This window comes from Ochotona curzoniae, unplaced genomic scaffold (assembly GCF_017591425.1).
Source record: "Ochotona curzoniae isolate NIBS_2020 unplaced genomic scaffold, NIBS_Ocur_1.0 scaffold_2310, whole genome shotgun sequence".
Classification (NCBI taxonomy): domain Eukaryota; kingdom Metazoa; phylum Chordata; class Mammalia; order Lagomorpha; family Ochotonidae; genus Ochotona; species Ochotona curzoniae.
In genome coordinates this window covers 90,062-106,566 of record NW_024467091.1, presented here as the reverse complement: position 1 = coordinate 106,566, position 16,505 = coordinate 90,062, and the positions used below count along the sequence as shown (strand labels likewise).

The 16,505-nt window shown below is 54.9% G+C and overlaps 2 protein-coding genes across 2 annotated transcripts in view; both read right to left on the bottom strand.

Annotated features, from left to right (window-relative positions):
- Nucleotides 1–9,728, bottom strand: part of LOC121169643 (testis-specific Y-encoded protein 3-like) — a gene marked incomplete at its 3' end in the record, with an annotated part of 137,539 nt that extends 127,811 nt beyond the window's left edge. Inside the window, exons 1-3 of the mRNA XM_041000209.1 lie at nt 9,045–9,728; nt 7,926–8,037; nt 7,648–7,793 (exon numbers count right to left, since the gene is read on the bottom strand). Of these exons, the coding sequence (XP_040856143.1) occupies nt 7,648–7,793; nt 7,926–8,037; nt 9,045–9,728 (942 nt within the window). The remainder of the gene's footprint in view (nt 1–7,647; nt 7,794–7,925; nt 8,038–9,044) is intronic.
- A 3,806-nt stretch (nt 9,729–13,534) lies between these two features.
- LOC121169642 (testis-specific Y-encoded protein 4-like) lies at nt 13,535–15,958 on the bottom strand. Its single transcript, XM_041000207.1, has 4 exons — nt 15,236–15,958; nt 14,117–14,228; nt 13,839–13,984; nt 13,535–13,624 (listed from the first exon to the last, which is right to left on the bottom strand). The coding sequence occupies exons 1-4, from the start codon at nt 15,956–15,958 to the stop codon at nt 13,535–13,537; spliced, it is 1,071 nt and encodes a 356-aa protein (XP_040856141.1).
- Nucleotides 15,959–16,505: the final 547 nt, after the last annotated feature.

Here is a 16,505-nt window from a genome sequence, read left to right as displayed (position 1 = left end):
CACACACTCCTCTCAGGTCCATTGCAACACCCTTCAAGCTTCTCTTTACCTCCACCTACTGTCCTGCCCATCCTGTCATCATCATCAAACATCTGGGACATGTCCAGGATGGCCTTCCCTCAGGTCACTGCTCAAGGAGAATCCACAGCTGCCTGCACACTGGTAGCCAGGCTGATCACTTATATGTTGTTTTCAGCCACACATAAGGAGGAGCACACCTTTATAGAGTGGTGAAGGTGGATGTCTGATGCATATGCAAGGCATCATGGTCAGAACAGGGCACGTGGTCTATCCCTCACCTCCAATGTGTGTCATCTATTGTTTCTTAAGAGAAACCACCATAATGGCATTTCCTTGTATAGATCTATTTCTTGTTCTCATAATTCTTCTGCATTATATAATGTGCATATCTGTATCTTTATGATACATGTCTTATATGAATAATGTATGTATGCATTTATACTGTATATATAAAGGTTTATGTGGTATATATATATATATAAATATGTATATATGTATTTTTGTGCCTTTTCATAAAGATTGTTGGAAAGACATAATCAGAGAGAGCGTGCATTTTTTGATTCACTATACAAATGACTACAATAGTCAGGGCTAGACAAAACTGAAGCCAAGAACCTGGAGCTTCTTCTGGGTCTCCCATGGTAGTTCAGGAGCCTAAGTACTTAGCCATTCTATACTGCTTTCCAAGCTGCATTGGCAGGTAGCTGGATCGGAAGTGGAGCAACAAGGACTCAAAGCAGCATCTGCATGGAATGCTGATGTCAGGGATAGGAATTAGCTTGCTCTGCCCCTAGCATTAGACGGGGAATAGGTTGGGAAGCCCAATAGATATTTTCTGTTTGTTCATTTGTTTGTTTAAAGCAATCAATGATAATTTTCTTTTATTATTTGAAGGGCAATATACAGAGAAGAGACAGAGAGGAAGAACTTCAGTACCATGATTCACTTCCCAATTAAGCACAACAGCCGATGCTATGGCGGTTCAAAGCCAGGAACCTCTTCTGGGTCTCCCACACAGGTGCAGGATCCCAAAGCCGTGGGCCATCCTCGGCTGCTTTCCCAGACCACAAGCAGGGAGCTGGATGGGAAGCAGGGCTGCCGGGATAGAACCTGCACCCATATGGGATCCGGGGCGTGCAAGGGCAAGGACCTTAACCACTGTGCCATTGTGCCGGACCCTCAATGATACTTTTAAAGGGATATGTGATAGGAATTTCAGTGCACATAAAAGTTCACATGGAAAAGAAATAGCACATGCAAATTAAATAAATAGAACAAGCAAGAACAATAAAAAATGGACTAAGACCCAGCACAATAGCTAAAATGCAAAATCCTTGATTACAAGGGCTGGGATCCCATATGGGTGCTAGTTAATATCCCGGCTGTTCCAATTCCCATCCAGATCCCTGCTTGTGGCCTGGGAAAACAGTCAAGAATGGTCCAAAGCCTTGGACTCTCAACCCTGTTTCAGCTCCAGCCATTACGACCACTTGGGGGCGAATCAATGAACAGAAGATCTTTGCTTCTATGACTCAGGATATCTGATTTTCCATCAAAAATAAAATAAATCTGATAAAGAACATGTTTTTAATATATGGCCTAGACCACCAGAACAGGATGGAACATCACAATACACTCTGTCCCTACCCACAACCCATACAGGATGGTCTTGTGCATAACTGTCACATCTCACTGAAAGAGCATCCCCTCAGAGTGGGAAGTCCTCAGCTCAGCCAGTGAATGGGAACCTCATGGAAAAACCCAAGAGTTAGGGTACACACCCAGGGAGGACTGACAGACCATGTGACACCACTGACTTCCACTCCTCAATAATGCCAAGGAGTTGGGAGCGCAGAAAGCCAGGCAGTGGCCTCCTGGGCATGGGCATGGCAGAGGGCAGGTTTCATGCCAGGAGTGTCCTGCAGTATCAGCACAAGCCAGTCACCAGAGATCCGGTGTAAGAAACCATCCCTTAGTGCTTCCTGGGAAGCATCCATAGGAAATCCCAGGAAAATCTTCCTTCAGAGTCACCTGCTGGCTCTCTTCCTGTTACCTCCAGCAGCCAGGCCTCACACAGCAAGCAGCCCAGAACTAGGGCAAAGGGTGTTACCTCCCATGGTGCACAACAACAGGAGTGGAGCCTCCACCAGACAGAGGACTGTGACAGCCTTAAGTGCTGCGCCAAATGCCTTGTTTGCTCAAGTCAACAGAAGGGGAAATAGAGTTGAAGAGACAAATTTGCTATAGTGTACTTGGGATGTTCTGGGATCATGTCTCTACTTTAAGTTTAATATGTGATATGTATAGTGATAACAAGAAGAGCTTGAAATGTATCCTCCAAGTAAAATGAAAAGAAAAGAAAAAAAAGAAAAAAAGGACCTGCATGGTAGCCTATCACCTAAGTCCTCACCTTGCATATGCCAAGATCCCATATGGGCACTGGTTCTAATCCCGGTGGCCCGGACTCCCATCCAACTCCCTGCTTGTGCCCAGAAAGCAGCTGAGAATGACCCAAAGCCTTCAGACCCTGAACGCACATGGGAGACTCAGAATAAGCTCCTGGATTCCAATTGGCACTGCTCTGGCCATTGTGGTTATTGGGAGAGAGAATCAACGGATCCAAGATCTTCCTCTCTGTCTCTCCTCCTCCATGTAAATCTGACTGTCAAATAAATAAAAAAGCATCTCTGAAAAAGGAAAAATAAAATCAGGTAGAACTTCCATATGACGCACCAACTTTAACCTCCTTTGGACAGAAAGTTTTCAAATGTCTGTATTGTTTTCCACAGTACATTTTTGTAGGAATGGGGGTTTATCCTTCCCTCTTCCAGCCCTACCTTCCACAGAAGGTTTTCTCAACAAAAACAGAAAGACCAAGATGCTCATTCCAAAGTCCACCAGATAAAACAGCATCATTCATTTGAAACATTTAAACAGCACAACACTTCAGCACAACAAGACCTCTGCTGCCATTTGCTGGGCCTTTCCCAAAATGGCTACACAAATTCTAAAATCTGTGTCTATTCACTTTAAAAATAATGAAGGTGTGTACAACACAGGTTTATTAAACAATGCCCGCTGTTCCACGTACTCACCTCTCCCTTAAGCCACACAAAACCTGAACCAACAAAGGAACTCTGCATCCTGATTGTCTCCAAGTCCCAGGTCTGGCCAATCATCAGTGCAGTCACTCAACATCTTGTTCTTCCATGTGATAAGCACAGGCATGTCCCTCTATTCTGTTTTGCCACCCTTCCACATAGGTGTGTGTTGGTTGATGCAGCTGGTTCCTGCACACTGTGTGGGAGACCCGGAAGAGACTCTTATTCCTGGCTACCGATTGTCGTGGCTCCAGTTTTTAGTCACTTGCAGAGTGAACCATTGGACAGAAGATCTTCCTCTCTGTCTCTCCTCCTCTCTGTATTTCTGCCTTTCCAATAAAAACAAATAAATCTTTAAAAAAAAATGGCGGGCGTGCTGTTCAGTATAATACCCTGCCCAAGCTGAGTTCCACACTATTAAAATGGAACACATCTACACTTCTCCTTGGCACTGGACACCCTACTTGGAGAGTGTCGTTAAGCTGTAAACAGGGTGATACCAGCGTGATGGACTCTCTCATTCAGGAACCCATGAATGAGGTGACCTGCAGCTCAACAAAGTCAAAATTGAGGCCAGCCGGGTACCAGGTGTGTGCCAGTGGGGGGCTCCTGGTGAGGGACATTCCACACACATGCTGCAGGTGCCAGGAAAATCCGCCTGCCATAATATTGCCTGTCATGGCTCCTGTACAAGGACAAGGTTCTCAGGTGGATCTTGAGATGGTGCCTGAAGGTGCCCAACTGCTGGAGGGACAGGTCACAGATCTCACAGCAGTAGGATGTTGTGTTAGTGTGGATGAGGTAGTGCACATTGAGGTTCCCCTTGTGGCTGAAGCACAGGCTGCAGTACTTGCAGATGTGTGGCCATTCCTGTGTGTGGATGCACCTGTGTGTGACCAGGCTGGCCTCATATGAGAACATGTGGTCACATTCGACACACACAAATAGCTTCTCGCAGTGTGGATCCGCTGGTGGACACGGAGGTCAGCGGCTTGTGTCAAGCCCTTGTTGTTACATTCCTTGCACTGGAATGGCCTCTCACCAGTGTGTGAACTCTGGTGGATGACAAGATGGGATTTGTAGCAGAAACTCTTGCTGCAGTTCCCACACTGACACGGATGTGTGGCTGGCTCTGTGGAGTGTAGGGGCTCTGTCCCAGCCAGGCAGGCAGGTGCTGGGAACCGGCTACTCTCTGCCTGTAGGTTTTCCCCCAACCCCTCTGGAAAGACCCTCCTTTTTTTAACATTTCTCCCACGGCGACTGCCCCTGCAGGTTGATGTGTCTCCTTCTAAACCTTGGTGGGAGAGGGATCAGTACCTGAGCCTCTGGCAACGAATTCTTCACTGGAGTTATCCCCTGAATCTGCTGTAAGAAGCAAAATGAGTATTTGGCACTTAACACAGAGCTAGTACCCATGGTCACTGCAGTCACACAGTCAGCCTCAGCTGCCTGTAGGTCCCAACCTTGGGACCCTACAGAACCAGCCACAGTCCATGCCTGCTCCAAAACAGCCAACTCCCCAGTGCCAAGCATCTGAGGGCATCAGGGTCATTTCAGCCCCACACTCACCAGGAGCCCATGGCAGCTGCAGCCTTTCCCTATCCTTCTTCTTGTCCTCCATGTTCAGATGTGGCCAAGCATTTGTTCCCTTTGGGTCTCTCTTTGCTATGTTCGTCTTCTGGGGTGTCTCTACCTGACAAAGACAACCAGCAATCACTGACATGCCAACGACACTAGTGCTCACCAGGTGCTTCTTGGCCATGACCTGGAAAGGCTTCTGGGAGACTGCCCGTCATCGCCCATAAACCATACCAGGCCTGTGACTTCTGCATTTTACTACTTTAAGCTCATAAATTGTCTTCAAAAAAGTCATAGAAAATGCCTACTAAATACAAAACAAAAACAAGACAAAAAATTGCAGTTGGCTTTAAAAAATTTTTATACCTAAATTAGGTTATCTTTAAGGAATATATATTTATTTTCATCTATCTGAAAGGCAGAGCAAAAACAGGTCTTTCATGCACTGGTTCACTGCCCACATGACCTGTGACAGCCAGGACTGGCCACCCTGGAGCGAGCAGCACAGAACTCCCCTGGGTCTCCCAGGTGTCACAGGAGCCATCACCTGCCTGCTTCAAGATGCTTTACCAGAAGGCTGGATGAGAAGCAGACATGGCACTGTGACACGGGAGGGAGCTTCTCCCACTGTACAACAATGCCACCTCTGAAGGTACCAGGCAAGTACATTTCCCATGAGCTTTCTGCAATGTCCTCCTACTCTCCCTGCAGTGGACACTGGCAACACTGTGACTGCACTGGGCTGCACATTCCCTCTGGTGGGAGCTGCCCTATTTCCTGCCCAGGAAGGCTGCTGGACCAACCAACACCAGGCAACTAACACACCACACCATTGAGGTCCACTTGAACTACAGCAACTCAAAACTTCTAAATACCCCTGAAAAGAAAAAAAAAATGAGCCAGTGTGAGTGTCACCCTTAAAGAAGGTTCAGACAGTTATTGCAACACTTTCTTCAACCAATCATTTCTAGAAGTATCTCTGAGGAGACTGGCTATGGGGAAATTAGCTTTTAGCTATCCATCTATAGCCTATTCCCTTAGAACCTTAACACTGAAAGACTTATTGGCAGAAGGACAAAAATCAGTGATTCAGAGCTCACATTACTCAGAAGCATCAGAGGATGTACTAAGACCATGGTCAGTAGGTCTAGTCCCACTTGAACTCGCCACAGCCTCACCAGGTCTGCTGTGCCTTTCACAGACCACCCATTCACCAGTCACCCCAGATGGGTCCTGCATCCCTGCTGGCCCCTACAAGGCTTGGGATGGACTCTGGCTTTCCTCAGGAGGGATCCTAGCCCCAGATGGCTGATGCTGCCTGGCCAAGTCCATCATATCCTCCATATCAGTGGTCTCAGATTCAACCATCTATGTATCCGATTTTCAGGGAAGGAATTTCTGTCCTGTGAGACAATGATGGACTGGAAAGAGAAGGGAAACACACATCAGACCAACTGAGGCAAGTTTGGTGTACAGGACAATAGGGGTAGCTCCCTGTGACCGCTGAATTCCACATCTGGGCACCTGACCTGGTTGAGGAGGGCAGTGGGGTGACAGCTGCACCACAGATCAGAGTACCATTTCAAGTCCTGGCAGCTCCACTTCTGATCGAGTGCCCTGCTAATGTGCCTGGGAAAACAGCTGTTGAAAATCTAATTTCTTTAGCTCCAGCCACTCGCCTGAACAGTAGATGGAGCTCTGGCCCTCTGGATTTGGCCTGGTCCAGCAGCCGCAGCTGTTGAAACCAGTGGAAGTTAGACAGCCATATGAAGGTTTGTTGTCTCTCTGTGTGGCTCTGCTGTCCAAATCAATGCGTCTTAAAACAAAACAAAACAAAACAATTTCAGGGTAATTAAGGCTTGTCCCATAGTAGACAAGCTGCATTGTAAATAGCCTAGAATCAGCCCAACAGACACAGCAAGTCCATTTAGACTACTCTGCACTATCAACACCAGCACCTGCCCCACCCTCGTCTTTAAGAACCTCACCAATATGGGGTCATTTGGAGGAACCAGTCTCCAAGTTTATAGAGAACAGCAAGAATCCTCTTGGCAAATGCCAACCTTACCACAGGCATCATTGCTCAGCTTGGCATGTGCATTGAGCTTGGTTCCACAGGATATCCTGGTGGTGGCCATTGACTTGCGGCACCACCCAGCCTAACTTCCTCTTTTATGCCTGCTCCACTCATCACATCTGCTTGCCTCCTTGGTACTGGCCACACACACATTGTTCTGCGTTCCCCTGGAACGCAAGTATTCCAGACCGGTTCTCAGCCCAAGCAATACTAGCATCTTACACTGATTTTCCTAAGTTAAATGGAGTCCCTGATTTCTACTGCCCTGGACCCAGCCGTGCCCTGCCTGAGTGTGACCAATGTTCTTTTCTCCACTGCACCGAGGAAGTACAAGTTGGTTCAAAGAAAGTACAAGGTGGGGAAAATGGACTTATAACATCAGATGCTGTCAGTGGTATAATCTGGGCAGTCTCAAGAAATATGTCTCAATTACACAAAATTTTTAAAGATGATTCATAATGTTTTAAATCCACAATAGGATGACACTTCACCTAATTTCTGCATCTATATGATTACACAGTCAGGGTTGACATTGCAGATAAATGTTCTGTTAATTTGAGGCCGACTCACCTGGCGCGGCGTCTGTTCCCGGAACACATGCCAACTTCTGCGGGGTAGTAGTGCAGTGGGTTGAGCCACAGGTCCTCACAGATGATCTGTGTGTAGAAGAGGGTCGGGAGGGAGGAAGAAAGCTGGCAGGCATGATGAGGAGGGCTCGGAGAGCTTGCAGCCTGACTCGAGAGCACCCAGCAAACCTATCTTGTGTTCAGCAGGGCGATGGTGAGGAGGTGCAGGGCGGGGTGCTGGGACTGAGAGGGAGGGAAATATAGGAAAGATGATGGTGCTGTGGGGCTGTGGGACGCAGCTCACCCTGGCAAACTTGCTGGAACCTGGAACACTGCGTCCCAACAACCAGTCAGAGAAACAGTGCCCACGCAGGTGCGTCCTGCAGCCGCCACGTTCTGCTTCATGCTCCCTCAGCCACCGGATAGCCGTAGATTGAGAAGCCCTGTATCCTGCAGGGGAGCAAGAAGCACGGCTCAAAGGCCAAGCTTGCTTCCTACCTCCTGTGAACCACCCCCAGACGCAGTCCCTGTCGTCCCACATTAGCAGGCAGGCACGTGCGTGCTCCAGGAGGAATTACATACCCATGCCCGTCTGGTCATACACTTTAACCAGCACTTCATTCTTGAAGTAGGGGTTCCTCCTGAAGGACAATTCTATACGGCAGTGTTCTTTGGGGAAGCTGAATTCCTGCACCTGGACAGGGGTCAGGAATGGGGGGAATCAGAGCGGCAGCGAAGGAGAGAGAAAGAGACAGAGATATAGAGAGGGTGGCTTGTGCTCTGGCAACAGGCATTCCTGTTGCTATTGGCTGCCTCCAGCAGAAGGCCTTCCCCCGACCCAGGCACTACTCCACTACCGCCATACACAAACCCCCAACCCTAAACCAGGCTGCTGACTCGCCTGCAAATCGTTCAGGTAGCTCAGCAAGTCCCTGTCTTGCTCACAGAGAATGCCCGAGATCTCCGGGTGATTCACCATCGAATTTAAGTCAAGGAGTCAGCACTGTCAGCAGAGAGGTGCATAAAGAATGGTGGTGGGAGCACAGGGTTTACGGGATGAATGCTGGAGGGGAATGTGCTCTGGTGGCACTTGGTTGTTGTGCTGGGTGGCCCTGTGCTGTGCTGTGCTGTGCTGTGCTGTGAGGAGGCAGGCATCCCTGTCCTCACCAGCCTGAAAGCACCGGTCTCCTCTCTGGGTCTGCATGTTCCTCTGAGGGCAGCAGCCTCCACCGGCTGTCACCTGGCTATGCGGCAGTGCCGTGGCATCCCGTGACACTCCCTGTTGGCACAGTAGCAGGGACACCAGTGTCAAGGGCAGTTGGGGCAGGCAGCCACCCACCGGGTGTGGCAAGGGTGGGCAGGAGCCCTTTAGGCCTGTGGGCCTCCCCAAGAAAGGATCCTTTGTGCGGGTCCAGGGAGGCAGCTGTCCCATGCCACGCACTCCTGGGAGCCTTGAGGTGGTCCGCCAGCCTGAGATTTTCCCTGTCATCCATCACGCCAGCCACCTCCCGTTGTCACTCCCATGCATGCCCCTGCGTACCCATGCATCTTCACACTCTCTCATTGGTTAGCCCACATGTTCCCGAGAGGGGATCTGTCCTTCCAGCCCTGCTCCTCAGCCCTCCTCCTCACCCCTCTCCCACCACCTGCACTGCACCCATCGCTGTCTGCGGCAGCGGGATGGTGCCTGAGGCAGGATACCACCTGTGGCCAGAATCCTGGGATGTCCTGCAGGATGGCTCTGCGGCGGCGCTGGTGAGTCTCGTCATTCTGCTGCACCTGCCTCCTGAGCAACGCACAGGCCCTCCTACCGCGGCTATTCACCAAGCTCAGCTCCAGCTGCAGGAGCTGCAGCTGCTCCCAGGCGGGCCTGGAGCCCCAGCGCGCCTCCTCCCGCCTCAGCTCCTCTGCTGCAAAGTCTTCTTCTGACACTTCCTCCTTCTGCTCATAGCCAATGGACTCCAGCTCCACCTCGGCTGCTACATCCTCCCGCTCCAGGAGAACCTCCTCCACGCTGGCACTGCGGGCTCTATCTTCGCAGGGCTCCAAGTGCTGTTGCTGCTCCTGCCTGGGCTCCATCACAGCGCTGGCATGGCCCAGGGAGGCTGCCACAGCTGCAGATGAAGCCACCACAGCCACCCCCGACAGAAGGGCCCCTGGCTGCCTCCCCAGCGGAGGCTCAGGGACCTGCCCAGCCTCGGCTCTGCTGCTCACACCCACCAGGCCATGTGCTCTCATGGCAGCCCCGCAGTGCCCCGACTGCTCACCACTTGCCATCAACCCCTTGCTCCTGGGCTGTCCCTGCTGCCCCGTGCTCTCCACCACCACGCAGCGCGCACCATGAACAGAGTTCGCGACGTGCCCCGCCCCTGCCCTTCCCGCCATGCCTCCTCCTGACGTGCCCCGCCCCTGCCCTTCCCGCCATGCCTCCTCCTGACGTGCCCTGCCCCTGCGCTTCCGCCATGCCTCCTCCTGACCTGCCCGCCCCAACCTTTCCCTCCATGCCTCCTCCTGACGTGCCCCGCCCCTGCCCTTCCCGCCATGCCTCCTCCTGACGTGCTCAGGCCCCGGCCTTTCCTGCCATGCCACCTCCTGACGTGCCCCGCCCTGCCCTTCCCGCCATGTCACGCTGCGATGTGCCTCCCCCTGGCCTTTCCTTCCATGCCACCTCCTGACGTGCCCTGGGCGGGCCGTTTGCGATTTCACCTCCTGACGTTCCCTGCACCGGCCCTTCCCTGCGTGTGCCACCTCCTGACATGCTCAGCCCCAGCACTTCCCGCCATGCCACCTCCTGACGTGCCCCGCCCCGGTCCTACCCGATGTGCCACCTCCTGACATGCGCCACCCTGGCCCTTCCCTGCATGTGCTACATCGCGATGTGCCCCGCCCCAGCCCGCCCTTGGACTAGCAGTTTTGGCCCTAGGAGGGAAAGCTAAGTGTTTCTTGCAGCTTTCACACAGCCGGCAATCGTCTGGGACTTGAATCCGGCAGCTGCAGGACTAGTAGCAAGGCCACCCAGAGGGCAGGGAATGGCGACCCACTTCCTGTGCCACCTTTGCAGCCTGTGCTGCTGCACGCTCTGAGTTGTTCTGCTCCACGACTTCCTGTATGCTAAAGGAGCTGGCCCTCTGTCCCCTTGCGTGGAGATTCCTGACACCAGCCATGGGCAAAGCAGGTCAGGGCTCCAGTGTGCAGCACTGTCTCATCAGCCTGAGGGGCTGAATGCCTTTGCCAGGCAGTCGCTAGTCCTTGAGCCCCCCTTCCCCTCCCCAGCCAGGCCCCCACTCACACTCACTCACTCAACACTCACAACAAAGCCCGGCAGCATCTCTTGGGCAATTGCCAGGAGGCTCACATCTCTGCCCCCCCAGCCTCTGGCCCACCCACCCGTCCACGTTGGACGCAAAAAACGGCCCTTCCAAAGTCAGACGCTGCTTGGCGTTTCACGCGTCTCCCATTCACGCTGACCACACACATTGCTCTCCCCCATCTCCGGGCACACTGGGACCAAGAGCACCAGGTGCCAGGATGGGGCAGCCTCGGGGAGGGCGCTGGGAAGGGAGTGGGGCCGGGTGGGTTTTAGGTGAGTTGCGGGGGCTGGACGAGGTGGGAGGACCAGCAGAACATTCCACATCACACCCAGGAGGCAGACAGCAGGGGCATGCCCTCAAGAGCCACCTGCAGGCCTCCACAGGCACGTGGCCCTGAGCTGTGTGAGCACTGACGGAACCCCCTGCACCCTAAGGGAAGGAGCCCAGGCCACAGATAACGTCTCAGATGGACAAGCTCCTCAAACCACACAGGCTGCGGGGCTGTCATTTCCACAGACCTTTCACCATGCCTGTGGCCTCAAACACTCTCCTAGGTGTGTACAAATTGCTCTGCTCCTGTTAGGCCCCTGGCGTGCAGAACATGCACAGAAGCAGCAGCATGACACACACCCTTGCTCCAGGCAGAAATCTCGACCGGTTCTACAGGGACCAGGGTGCACAGGACAGTGGGCCCCACACAAGGCCAGGCTGAGGGAGGGTCCACCATCAGAGGACTGGTGCCGGACTTCACGGGGAGGTGCAATATGCCTGCCATGGCAGAAACATCAAGGGAGCTTCTCACAGATGTGGGGACTTCGTGTGTGCATTGGAGCAGGAGAGCAGGCCCAACCATGCGGGCCGCGTCTCAGGCTTCTGGGCAGGGTATGGAGGTGAGGACGCGTGGAGGTGTGGAGGCCAGGATGCCAGTACCTCTTCCGAACAGCAGCTGTGGAGCGGGGCTGGCCTTCCTGTGGACTACGTGCCAGGGAAACAATGCAAGATTTCCAGGTCTCCTGGCTCAAAGGCCCCCAGCCATGATAGGCTGTCTGGGGCAGTGCATCCTTGCTGGATCCTAAAGGCATCGAAGTTGGAATGAGGCGGGCAGGTGTGAGCTGGGAGTAGAGGCAGCTCTGTAGACAGAGGCCCAGAAACACCCCACTACCACACACTGCTCCGCCCTCTATCCCACCTCTCGCTCCTCCTCCAGGGATTGAGGTGGCCCATGCAGGTCTCCTCCAGCTGTCCCGCTCCTGCCTCCTGAGCCCTGTGCAGCCCAGCGAACGTGGCAGCCAGCAGCCCTCAGTGCCGGTGCCGCATTGGCAGTGGCCCTTCGCAAGCTTCGTTCCTGCGTCTGCCTAAGGAGGGGTGGCAGAGCCCGGGTATTAGATCCTTCCTTCTCCACACCACAGAATGGCTGCCTGCGTCCACACTGCTCTCTCCTCCCAACACAGCCCACACCACGGACCCCAGCTCCCAGACTCGTAGACACTGCGCACTCCGGCAGCACATTCTTCTGCAACTTGCTCAGCAGGCCTGTCCTGCCACTCTGCCTCACTTAGGAATCCTCAGGCTGCTACTCAAGCAAACAACTAGCCTGGGGGACTTGCCAGCTATGCTCTCGCCTTGCCCCGACATTCCTGGCGACCCCCACTATGGGATGGGATCCACGCAGAGAGGTAGCAGTGTATGCCCAACCTGGAAGGCAGCTGTGCCCAATGCGCTGGGTGCTCAGTTGCCTGCTCATTGCAAGCACCCATCACCTGCCTCGGCAGGAAGGGCACAGCACTCAGAGAGGCCCTGTCTCTGCATCCCTCCCTCTCACCACCCACCCCTGACGTTAACACTCTCTTCCATTCCTCCAGGTGCAGTGAAGTGCAGAAGCCACACTGTTTCCACAGGCTATGCCAATCAGCTCGCCACAGGGCTCTGGGGCACATCATCTAAAGCAATCCCCACACCCCAACACCAAGCAAACAACAAGAGCTTCACGGGCAGGGCTCAGCCTTTATTTGGCATTGGACCGACACCGTGGATTCTTGGCTCGTGCCAGGTGTCCCTGACACTTGACTTGCGGGGTTCCTTATCGTCCTGTCAGTAAGCACCCTGGTGGACTCTTCTCCTCTGCCCCGGTTAGTTAAATCCAAGGTCCCCTTTTGGCTCAGGAGCCGTGCAGCTGGGGTGGGGATCGGCCACGCTGCAACCAGCTGTCTCATCCATCCGTTCCGGATCCCTGTGGGGAGGGCTGCAGGGCAACACAAGCATGTACACACGCGTTCTGTGGCCGAGCTCTGTCTGCCCCTGCAGGAACTATGCACAAGACAGAGGCCTGAGCAAACGGCATCGCACATGTAAATGCATGCACACACTCGGGGAGAGTCAAACCTCAGTGCGTCTTCATAAACAGCAGGGCAAGGATAGAGTCCCTCAGCTGCTTCCCCAGGTGAGCTCCTTGTGTCTTTCTGAGACCTGGGGCTAATGCCCACCTGTGCTCCAGGGACATAGCCACTGCATGTGAAATGGTCCTGGGAGTCTGTGCCTTCCCTGGCACACTCCTGAAGAAGGACTAGGATGGTGGAGGGTCCATTGGACTAGGTGTGATGGTGAGTCACCCCTGCTGCATGGCACGAAGCATGGCAGGAAGCACCACGGCAGAGGATGGCAGCAGGACTCAGTCCATCCTGAGGTGCCACAATGAAGCCTTAAAGCCCGGTGGTGACTGAGAAGGATGCCTGGCATGTTCTGCCTGCCATGGAGACATGGGCGGCCTAGCAAGCTTGGGAGCATATTTGCCCAGACTTGGCAGAGACAGTCAGGCATGAGAAGTCTTCTCCACCTTCAGTCAGACTCACTTGTTTCGCCCAGTGTGAATCTGAGGCCTGCTCACCTGGCGCGGCGTCTGTTCCCGGAACACATGCCAACTTCTGCGGGGTAGTAGTGCAGTGGGTTGAGCCACAGGTCCTCACAGATGATCTGTGTGTAGAAGAGGGTCGGGAGGGAGGAAGAAAGCTGGCAGGCATGATGAGGAGGGCTCGGAGAGCTTGCAGCCTGACTCGAGAGCACCCAGCAAACCTATCTTGTGTTCAGCAGGGCGATGGTGAGGAGGTGCAGGGCGGGGTGCTGGGACTGAGAGGGAGGGAAATATAGGAAAGATGATGGTGCTGTGGGGCTGTGGGACGCAGCTCACCCTGGCAAACTTGCTGGAACCTGGAACACTGCGTCCCAACAACCAGTCAGAGAAACAGTGCCCACGCAGGTGCGTCCTGCAGCCGCCACGTTCTGCTTCATGCTCCCTCAGCCACCGGATAGCCGTAGATTGAGAAGCCCTGTATCCTGCAGGGGAGCAAGAAGCACGGCTCAAAGGCCAAGCTTGCTTCCTACCTCCTGTGAACCACCCCCAGACGCAGTCCCTGTCGTCCCACATTAGCAGGCAGGCACGTGCGTGCTCCAGGAGGAATTACATACCCATGCCCGTCTGGTCATACACTTTAACCAGCACTTCATTCTTGAAGTAGGGGTTCCTCCTGAAGGACAATTCTATACGGCAGTGTTCTTTGGGGAAGCTGAATTCCTGCACCTGGACAGGGGTCAGGAATGGGGGGAATCAGAGCGGCAGCGAAGGAGAGAGAAAGAGACAGAGATATAGAGAGGGTGGCTTGTGCTCTGGCAACAGGCATTCCTGTTGCTATTGGCTGCCTCCAGCAGAAGGCCTTCCCCCGACCCAGGCACTACTCCACTACCGCCATACACAAACCCCCAACCCTAAACCAGGCTGCTGACTCGCCTGCAAATCGTTCAGGTAGCTCAGCAAGTCCCTGTCTTGCTCACAGAGAATGCCCGAGATCTCCGGGTGATTCACCATCGAATTTAAGTCAAGGAGTCAGCACTGTCAGCAGAGAGGTGCATAAAGAATGGTGGTGGGAGCACAGGGTTTACGGGATGAATGCTGGAGGGGAATGTGCTCTGGTGGCACTTGGTTGTTGTGCTGGGTGGCCCTGTGCTGTGCTGTGCTGTGCTGTGCTGTGAGGAGGCAGGCATCCCTGTCCTCACCAGCCTGAAAGCACCGGTCTCCTCTCTGGGTCTGCATGTTCCTCTGAGGGCAGCAGCCTCCACCGGCTGTCACCTGGCTATGCGGCAGTGCCGTGGCATCCCGTGACACTCCCTGTTGGCACAGTAGCAGGGACACCAGTGTCAAGGGCAGTTGGGGCAGGCAGCCACCCACCGGGTGTGGCAAGGGTGGGCAGGAGCCCTTTAGGCCTGTGGGCCTCCCCAAGAAAGGATCCTTTGTGCGGGTCCAGGGAGGCAGCTGTCCCATGCCACGCACTCCTGGGAGCCTTGAGGTGGTCCGCCAGCCTGAGATTTTCCCTGTCATCCATCACGCCAGCCACCTCCCGTTGTCACTCCCATGCATGCCCCTGCGTACCCATGCATCTTCACACTCTCTCATTGGTTAGCCCACATGTTCCCGAGAGGGGATCTGTCCTTCCAGCCCTGCTCCTCAGCCCTCCTCCTCACCCCTCTCCCACCACCTGCACTGCACCCATCGCTGTCTGCGGCAGCGGGATGGTGCCTGAGGCAGGATACCACCTGTGGCCAGAATCCTGGGATGTCCTGCAGGATGGCTCTGCGGCGGCGCTGGTGAGTCTCGTCATTCTGCTGCACCTGCCTCCTGAGCAACGCACAGGCCCTCCTACCGCGGCTATTCACCAAGCTCAGCTCCAGCTGCAGGAGCTGCAGCTGCTCCCAGGCGGGCCTGGAGCCCCAGCGCGCCTCCTCCCGCCTCAGCTCCTCTGCTGCAAAGTCTTCTTCTGACACTTCCTCCTTCTGCTCATAGCCAATGGACTCCAGCTCCACCTCGGCTGCTACATCCTCCCGCTCCAGGAGAACCTCCTCCACGCTGGCACTGCGGGCTCTATCTTCGCAGGGCTCCAAGTGCTGTTGCTGCTCCTGCCTGGGCTCCATCACAGCGCTGGCATGGCCCAGGGAGGCTGCCACAGCTGCAGATGAAGCCACCACAGCCACCCCCGACAGAAGGGCCCCTGGCTGCCTCCCCAGCGGAGGCTCAGGGACCTGCCCAGCCTCGGCTCTGCTGCTCACACCCACCAGGCCATGTGCTCTCATGGCAGCCCCGCAGTGCCCCGACTGCTCACCACTTGCCATCAACCCCTTGCTCCTGGGCTGTCCCTGCTGCCCCGTGCTCTCCACCACCACGCAGCGCGCACCATGAACAGAGTTCGCGACGTGCCCCGCCCCTGCCCTTCCCGCCATGCCTCCTCCTGACGTGCCCTGCCCCTGCGCTTCCGCCATGCCTCCTCCTGGCCTGCCCGCCCCAACCTTTCCCTCCATGCCTCCTCCTGACGTGCCCCGCCCCTGCGCTTCCGCCATGCCTCCTCCTGACGTGCTCAGGCCCCGGCCTTTCTCGCCATGCCACCTCCTGACGTGCCCCGCCCCAACCTTTCCCTCCATGCCTCCTCCTGACGTGCCCCGCCCCTGCCCTTCCCGCCATGCCTCCTCCTGACGTGCCCTGCCCCTGCGCTTTCGCCATGCCTCCTCCTGACCTGCCCGCCCCAACCTTTCCCTCCATGCCTCCTCCTGACGTGCCCCGCCCCTGCCCTTCCCGCCATGCCTCCTCCTGACGTGCTCAGGCCCCGGCCTTTCTCGCCATGCCACCTCCTGACGTGCCCCGCCCTGCCCTTCCCGCCATGTCACGCTGCGACGTGCCTCCCCCCTGGCCTTTCCTGCCATGCCACCTCCTGAAGTGGCCTGGGCGGGCCGTTTGCGATTTCACCTCCTGACGTTCCCTGCACCGGCCCTTCCCTGCATGTGCCACCTCCTGACATGCTCAGCCCCTGCA

What these genes read in the sequence shown, in the direction of transcription:
- LOC121169642 (XM_041000207.1), bottom strand. Translation starts at nt 15,958, where the DNA reads ATGGCGGAAGCGCAGGGGCAGGGCACGTCAGGAGGAGGCATGGCGGGA. An exon ending in GTATGACCAGACGGGCATGG is followed by an intron (nt 13,985 to 14,116) that starts GTATGTAATTCC and finishes GCTCCCCTGCAG; the next exon opens with GATACAGGGCTTCTCAATCT. An exon ending in GTTCCAGCAAGTTTGCCAGG is followed by an intron (nt 13,625 to 13,838) that starts GTGAGCTGCGTC and finishes TTCTACACACAG; the next exon opens with ATCATCTGTGAGGACCTGTG.